Source organism: Ammospiza caudacuta, chromosome 12 (genome assembly GCF_027887145.1).
Source record: "Ammospiza caudacuta isolate bAmmCau1 chromosome 12, bAmmCau1.pri, whole genome shotgun sequence".
Taxonomy (NCBI): Eukaryota; Metazoa; Chordata; class Aves; order Passeriformes; family Passerellidae; genus Ammospiza; species Ammospiza caudacuta.
Window position 1 is genome coordinate 15992884 of NC_080604.1, and position 8609 is coordinate 16001492.

Here is an 8609-nt window from a genome sequence, read left to right on the forward strand (position 1 = left end):
AATAGACTTGCACATGGCCACTTCAAAACAGACAGAAAATCTACCCACACTGCCCGTTCCCTAGGAGAAATTCTGCTTTTCTGGCTTTTGCCAGCAGCTCAGTGGCAATGGAGTCAGGCAGAGCAGCTCCAGTTAGAGCAGCTGCAGAGCAGGGCTCTGTGCTCAGCTGAAATTCAATCAACAAGTGTCCAAACTGCTTTTGAGTTCTTGCAATACAATCCTGAGTGGCTTGTAAAGGACTTCAAACAGGCTCCCTGGGCTTGCCCGGAAACAAATACATACCTCACCTGCTCTTTTGTACATCGCATACAAAAAATTAAAGAATTTATTTTGGGCTTTTTGCCAGGGACAACACTGCCTCTGACACTGTAATGCTCTGGTAATGTGGATACTGTGTCTCCCAGCCAACACAAACAGGATACCTTATCAGTCTTGGCTGTCTTAAGCGCTGTTTCAAGTGCTGTTTCAGCAGCAGGGCACAAAGAAATGGAACCCACAAGTCAGAAAAAATTGTTGGGAGTTCCTTAAATGTAACTGAGCACTCAACATTTAGGAAAAGAATTGTCCCAGGGCAGGGCAGAGCTGATACCTACCCCACAATCCACCCAAACCCCCATCCCAATGGCCTGGCTGCCCCCTGGTAGAGCTGCTGCTGGAACAGTGGGAGCAGCACGAGCCATCACTCATCATCCCTGTTCTCCCTACTACCATGGGGGTGAAAAGCCCCCCCAAAAAGTAGACCTGATTTCCCAAACACTTACACAAGTGTTTAACCTTGCAGGTGTAAGAAAATAGGACAGCTGAAGTCACTGATGCCAAGCCAAGAGCACAGTGCAGCATTCCCTGAGCTGAGCTCCAGTGCACACAGGCACCCACACCAAACTAGCCCGGGCACAGGGGCTGAAGGGCACTGACTGCCACTGAAGGACATGGCAGGGAGTGGCTTCTCCTGTCTGAACCTGGGACCAAATAAGCACACAAAAAATAAATTAAAAACAAGCTAATGACACCAACCGCTTTGTGAAAGGCTTTAAAATCAGCAAACAAAACCAGCCTTTGATTTTTTTGCATCCCCTCTGCCAGGGTGACAGTATCTTTGGGAAGCAAGTGAGTCCTGCCCACCCCTAGGGACAGCAGCAGCCTTAGCCCTCTGCAGTCCATTGGGGACTCACCTCAGGAGTGTTTGATGGATCTGCACTGGGCCAGACCTGCACTGGCTGAATTTGGCCCATTTCAGCAGGTTCCCAACTGCAAAATGATGAATCTTCTAAAACCTTCCAGGCTAGCACAATTCACCATGGCAGTGATAGGAACATCAGACTATTCAAGATAAGGCATTGCTATTCTCACATCTCCAGACCCTTTCCAATAAACATGCAAGGAAGTGCGGAATATCTGAATCCTAAAGAAGAGAGGCACAAAGCCTGTTATTCATGCCAGGGAAAAGTTGGGAGTGTGTGTGTGCAAGAGACATAACCTATGAGAAATGCTGAAAACATATGGAAGCAATAATCTGTACTTTTTTTTTTTTTTTTTGGAAGTAGAAACAAATGCTTCAGAATTCGGTGTTATTCACTCATGTGCTGCGTTGCAAATATTATTGTTTCTGCTCTCTGGATGAGGAACCAGGCAGCAAACTGGAGACCCAAAGGCACCCAGGGATGAGCCTGCTGGGGTGTACCCCCCAGGGGCAGGATCAGAGCCCTAGGAATGCAGACAAAGGCTGCAAACACACAGAATTTCTCGCTCATTTCAAACACACAGATTGCTGCTCTTGTGCACAGCAATCTCCAGAGCACTGGGCACTAAACAAACAAACCTACAGAACAAAACAAACATCCACTGCCACAAGCAACTCCCTGCCTACAGTCAACAAGGCAGAGAAGGGAGTTGCAAAGCAACTTGTGCACCATCACCCAACATCATCAAACATCACAGGGCTTCTGGTCCACCACCCCGTTTTGGGTCACTGTCTCAGGACATGCATCTCTTTTCCTTGTCCATAGGTTTCTGTGACCCAGTGGTCAATCACAACCCTCTGGGCTGATCACCTGGGATCTCCAGGCAGCTCTCTCCTGAGAAGATGAGAAGTTTGTCTTTGCAGACACTCCCTGATCCAAAAAGGCCAGATGAGATCAGACTTCAGCAGGGCTGACTGCAGTAGATTACAGCAAGATGCTGATTTATGGAAATAAATAAATGAACAAATTCTCAAAACATCGGTATGCAGCAAAATTTGTTAATATGGAATATTACTGAATACTACATCAGGTCACATAAATTCACCCTGAAAAGCAAGGGCCAGGCACTGTGTGCTATACAAACACACAGCACTGATATTAAGAGCACAATGTGTGACAGCAAGGCATGAAGAGAAGCAGATCTCTTCCTCAGCAAAATGTGATTCCAAGGGACAAAGATTGTGTGACGTATGCAAGGAAAAAGATGCTCCAAGAAAAGATGTAAGACATAATCTCACACTGAAGCTAAAACCCTGGCAAACCAGTCTTTGTCTTTATGTCATGTTTATTACTGCTTTTCAAATTCTTCTGCAAACCAGAAGAATAACTATGGCAACAAAGACTTCTCCAAAGGTTTTCAGACTCTATTTTTAAAATTGTCTTCTCTGAGACAGCATCCAAATTCCTTCCCTCAGAAACCAGCCGTATGCCACTGCCTCTGCAGGCTTTGCAAGCCAGGTGGCACATCCCCCCTTCCTCACAGCAAAGCTCAAACACCATCCTGAGACCTGCGTGTCCTGTTTCTATCTTTTTAGTTGGTGGGTTTGGAGAAGGCAGGGAGCAGGGAACAGCAAGGTCTGCTGATCTGCAGGAGTATTTTGGCTTTCTCTAGGAGCAAACAAACCATGGCCCCGTGTGCTAAACACATGCCAATCTCCCAACACGAAGGATCAGCTATTTTAACGGAGGTACTAAGGCTGTAATTTTACTCCACCCAGAGTAAATCTGAAATTAGTTCTTCACAGTAAACTTAACAGCAGCAAAAGCGAACCATTTGTCACCTTAAAGGTTTGCATATTCACACTAATTGCACCGGCACTAGGTTATAAATTCCCTTCCTTGCTCCTGGACCACCTCCCTCGAAGGCTTTTCTCTGCAAGACATTATGCAAAAGACACTGCTAATGGCTATTCATTCACCAAACTCCAGTGACAGCTTTATTTAATGCCAAAGCTTGTTAACAAGCTGAATGGCACACAGTTTAATGTAATGCAGATCTGATTAGAAAACAGCAACCGGGCTCCTAAGGAGTTCAATTTTTATTGAATTTGATTTCCCTTTTTCCACACAAAGCCACCTTTATTAATGAGGATTTGGTTACCTACATGCCATTTCCATTTTCTAGACTGTAGCCCACACAAATGAACTCAGTCCTTTGGCACTTTGATGACAACCCACCACAGGAGAAAGTGATGAGACGAGAGGAAGGAGTCATTTTTCTGCTCAGCCCATGAGAAATTCAGGGTTTCACTGGTTATAGTTTGATAGCTGTGTCTTCATGGACTTTGCCCCCAAACCTTCTCAGAAAAACCACTTACATTTTCCTCTTTGGGGCTAAATGATTTAAAGCTATAAATTGAATTTCTGCCTCACAACGAGAGGCAGGGATCTGTGGCGTGCAGAAGAGAGCTCTTTGATGGAGTAAGATGTAGGCTCTAGCTGGACTGAGGTGTTTTCAATTCCTTGTTTCCACCACATTAGCATTAAATAAACTGACACTGCTACAGGATAATTCACCTACTACCTTGAATGTGGGATTATAATTTCAGAGCAAAATTACGAAGATTCTAAAATAAACTTCAAAACCCAGCAACATTATTTAATTCTTTAACAATCCCCTTTCATGAATCCCCTTTCATCTTCTTTTTGCAAATCACCTGCAGTAGAGAAAGCAGGCTTATTCTGAAAACAGTTCTGCAGAATATAATTTATTTTCAAGAGGTTTCCCTGTCTCAAGAAGCATGCCTGTGCTTCCAGGAATGATAAATTCAGCAAATGCTCAGAGCCATCTCTGAGAAAAGTGGCTGTTAAGGCAACATAGGAAGACAGGAATCTTCATCCTCTAACAAAGCAGTCTGCTTGCTTGAGGGAGTGCCTGCACAGATCACACCTAAAATCACAGGTAAATTGAAAATACAGAGTCCAGCATAATTGGGATATTGGTATAGACAATGCCTGCCTCAGCAATGGCTTCAGTGTCTGCAAGTTTATAAATTCTGTCTCCCTAAAGCGCTATCACCACTCTGCATCTTTGAAAACCACCCTATTTACATTTATCAGCAAAACTCTGCTGTCAAAGGATTATAAAAAGCCTTATAAATCTCTACAGGTCAATTGATCTGGATTTATACCCCTAATGTGAGGATCTCCTTGCAAACCCTTATTTTCTTGTTTTCTTTCAGTCTCATTCTGCACATTCAGGTGAGCAGCCCCACCAGTCAGTGACTGCAACATCTCCTGCACAGAGGGCACAGGCTCCTCAGCATGCTTTCAACCTACAAACTATTGGGAATAATTTGTCTGCTCACCTATTCCTGGCATTAATAGACCACTGGCTAGTGAAAAATGAACGAATTTCCTCTCCATTGTGTTCTGGCAAATAGACTGCTTTATTTGGTTTAATTGTGTAATTACTCTTACATCAAGGCAATTAAATGGGAATGTCTGCAGGAGGGCTCTCAGCTAATCGAGTCCTGGTGTAAGGAAACTTGGAGTAAGGTCTAACCTGCTCAGTGGGATGCAAACCCCGGAGCACAAAGGCTGCAATGCCTCTGGGGGCTGACCCCACCCACACCCAAAGGGTCCCCATCCTTCTCCTGCCCCGGGGCACATAAGCACTTCTCTCCTGAGAGAAAGCTGCTGGAAAAATCCACATTGTATTTGCAAAAATCCCCTCCCATGCCTGAAGGTTGTCAGCAAAGGATTTGGTTATGGGTAGTCCTGGCAGGGTGGAGGCTCCTGCACATGGGGTTTGTCAAGATCTGTGTGCCAATGCAGAGGGCACAGTCTGGAAAGAGCTGCAACATCCCTCGGATCTGACACTCCCCAGGCAGCTGTGTGCCCCTTCTGCCGGGCCATTTGGCCCCTGGTGGGATCCTATCAAAATTCACTTAATCCTTCAAAAGCTACTGTACAGTTGTACTCTCGGACATAACGAAATGTGAAGCACAGCACCTCACAAGTCCTTGGAGCAGGAGAGAAATACTGTTGGTGACCACGGCTTTTCTTCTTATCCTGCATTTGAAAGTTCTCCCTGGCACTTTTAAGTATTACAAAGCGGCTCTACAGGGACACGAGGAAACCCGGGACAGCCTGAGGACCAGGGCGAGCCCCACCTGCTGCTGTGCATCCCTCAGGGCAGACCTCAGCCTATGGAACCCGTCCCACCACACCCTGGGGCAAATGCCAAAGGGAACGATGATTTGCAAGGCTAAACGTTAAGATACAATTCAACAGGAACATATCAATCCTCATCCTTGCTCTGAATCCAAGCTTTAATCTGGTGAGACACAGCTCTGAGAAGTAGGGCAGAGGCTGGGAGGAACGCCAAGCGCAGCAGATGCTGGAGAAAAGGGTATACCCTGAAAAATAAGGTTAAAAGGTCGCCAAGGGCTCCCTGGCCTACTAAGACTATGTAGAGCTCCCAAGGCCCGCAGCCCAGATTTAATATCAGCAAGTCCCAGATCACACATCAGCAGGAACTCATTTTGAGACAGCAGAACGTGAGGAGGGGAGAAGGGGCTGACCCAGGAAAAGGCCAGGGCTTGCTGTGCTTATCAGGCACCGGCACTGTCAGGTTTGTGAAGAGACAGAAATACCATCTTTGTAAAGACAACAGAAATAACCAAAACCACTATTTTTGCCGGAGTTTCACGCAGCGGTTTGATGCAGACCGCAAGAACCCCTTCAGCTCCATTTTTCCCTTCCCACCTCACCCCATCTCACCCAGGTTGTCCCTGACAGGTGAGGGCGGCTCCAGCCCCCGGCATGACCCGGAGCAGCAGGACGAGCTCCTGACCGCACCGGGGAAGCTGCGAGTCGGTAATCGCCAAACCAGTTACCCCAGTCCCGCATCTGGGTCCTGCTGCGCCCCGCACCGGCGGCGGCCGCGGGCATACCTGTGTGGGGGCGGCCCACCCGTGTCCCCAGAACCCCCACCGTGGGTGGGAAACGCGCTTGGGACCAACACAAACCCTCCCTAAAGAACCACACCTGCACCCCGGATGCACTCGGAACTCGGAGGGCACCGCAAAGCCCCGGGAAGGGAGAGCCGCGATGGGACCGGGCGTGGGGGAGGACGGGGGTGATGAGCCAGGGGGTTTGGCCGGGCCTTACCTCCACTTGTGCAGGGCGAAGCCCGGGCACTGGTCCCCGCAGGTGTTGCAGGGCTGGCCCCGCTCCGGCTCCCCCGACGCCGTCAGCTGCAAGGAACAGCAGAGTCAGCGGCGGCTGCGGGACGAGGAGGACGGGAACGGGCACCCGGGGGATAGGGAAGGGGCACGCCCGGGGGAAAGGCACCGGCACGGCTGGGAGAGGGCAGGGGAAGGGCTGGAGCGGGGACGCACCCCAAGCAAGCGGCACATGGGGGCGGCGGGGACCCGCCGGGGCGCAGCCGGAGCGGGCGGCGGGACAGAGCCACAGGTGGGAGCGGAGCGGAACGGGGGACGGGGAACGAAGGACGAGGAACCCCCGGCACTCACCGAGCGGCTGGAGAGCCGCTTGCGGGAGCCGCGGCCGAACATGGCAGCGCTCCCGGCGCGGAGCCCGGCGCAGCCCTGCCCGAGTGCGCGGCAGCAGCGGCCGCCCCGTCCGGGCCCGTCCCGCCCCCCCGGCGGCCGCCCCTCGGCCGCGCTCCCGCCCCTCACCCGCCCCTCAGCCCGGCAGGCACCGCCCCGGCACGGACCGGCTCCCCCGCCCCGCTCCCCTCAGGGCTCACCGCGCTCCCCGGGCCCTGCCCGGCCCTGCCCGCCCTCGGAGCCCCGCGCTCGGCCGGGTGTGCAGCGGGCAGCGCCCTGTCCTCGTTGGGCTCCAGAGCTGGGTGGCGATAAAACAGCTGAGGCTCCCTAAGGGCAGAGCTGGGGCTCGGCAGGGCGCACGCTGAGCTTACCTGCGCTGTGCAAGGGATTTAACTGGCCCAGGCACGGGGCGATCATCCCGGATTCCTGCCGGGCGTGTGATCCCCTCCTCAAGGAGGACACGTTTAGCCCACAAACACGGGCAGGGTGCAAGAAAAACACTGTCACAGGAAATATGTTTGCGGCCTGAGATGCTGGAGTGGGACGCAAAGCACCACCTGTTACAGCCCCGGAGCTCACGGTGCTCCCAGAGCTACCTGTGGGCCAGCAGGGCTGTGATCCTGGGATCCATGAGGCTGGGAGCCATGATCCTGGGATCTGTGGGGCTGTGAGCATCAGATCCATGGGGCTGAGAGCTGTGATCCTGGGATTCACAGGGCTGGGAGCTGTGAGCCTGGGATCCATGGGGCTGGGAGCCTGGGATTCGTAGGGCTGGGAGCCGTAGGGTTGCCCATGCATCAGCCCACTCTTGCCATACATACGGTGCACTAAAGCAATGCCCACCCCGTGCCCCTGGGGTTTGCAATCAAACAGCACATCTGGCACAAGGCAGAGCAAAATGAACCGTGGGGACAGGAGGAGCAGCAAACGCTTCACAGAGCACAGGGCTCCTCGGTAAATCTTCCCCAGTGGGGCTGGAGCAGCTTCGCCATTAGCATTTCACAGCTTCACCCAGGGTTGTGGTTGTTTGCAGATGCTGTCAGCTCCTTCCCCTCCTTCCCTGCCTCTTTGTTCCCTCGACTTGCTGCCTCACAGCTGGTTAAAATGGTAACCCTTTGATAATTTCTTTTTTCCATTTAATCAGTTCTCATTTTTGTCAATTCTTCTCTTGTATCTTCTTCCCCGGGAGGCTGAAATGAGGCTGGGAGCTGTGTAGCTGAAGTGGCCTTTTGAAGAGTCTCAGACAAAAAGTTTCGGGGAGATTTTCGCTCTTTCATGCCATAAATTCTGTGCTTTCTTAAAAAAAAAAAAAAAAAAAAAAAAAAAAAAAAAAACACCACACCCAAATCCAAAAAATAACCCAACAAATAAACAAACAAAAACCCAAATAAAACAAACAAACCCAATCTAAGGAAAATAAAAAACCCTCCACTCACAGAATTTTATAATGGAGAAAATTTCCTTTTCCATAGGCTTTCTTCATGGCACTGAGAAAATACTGAATGCTCCCTGCTCTGTTTTTCTGTGTTTGCTATTTTTACCTTTCCAAAACCCTCCAAGCTTCCCTCTATTGCTCCCTTCTGCTAAATTTCCTCATCATTTTCCTTCTTGGTTTCTCTCCCAGTTTCCAACTCATACAGTGGTGCATGAATATATTATAAACTCTCAAGGGAAGAGGCGATCTCTCCAAGTATACATTTCATCACACAGTGGGCAACTGGTTGCAGGCTGGGGTTTGACCTCATATTGAAACATCTCAGCCTCCAGCCTGTATCCAGTGTCCAATACATTATCAGGGTTACTGTTAGTTCTACAGAGGGACAATGGGATTTCAGGGAGTGGGTGTCATGCA

General features: G+C 50.2%; 1 protein-coding gene across 1 annotated transcript in view; it reads right to left on the bottom strand.

Annotated features, from left to right (window-relative positions):
• PRICKLE2 (prickle planar cell polarity protein 2) overlaps window positions 1-6763 on the bottom strand; it is a 102656-nt gene extending 95893 nt beyond the window's left edge. Inside the window, exons 1-2 of the mRNA XM_058812908.1 lie at window positions 6722-6763; window positions 6357-6442 (exon numbers count right to left, since the gene is read on the bottom strand). Coding sequence (XP_058668891.1) covers window positions 6357-6442; window positions 6722-6763 — 128 coding nt within the window. The remainder of the gene's footprint in view (window positions 1-6356; window positions 6443-6721) is intronic.
• Between the last annotated feature and the right edge of the window lie 1846 nt (window positions 6764-8609).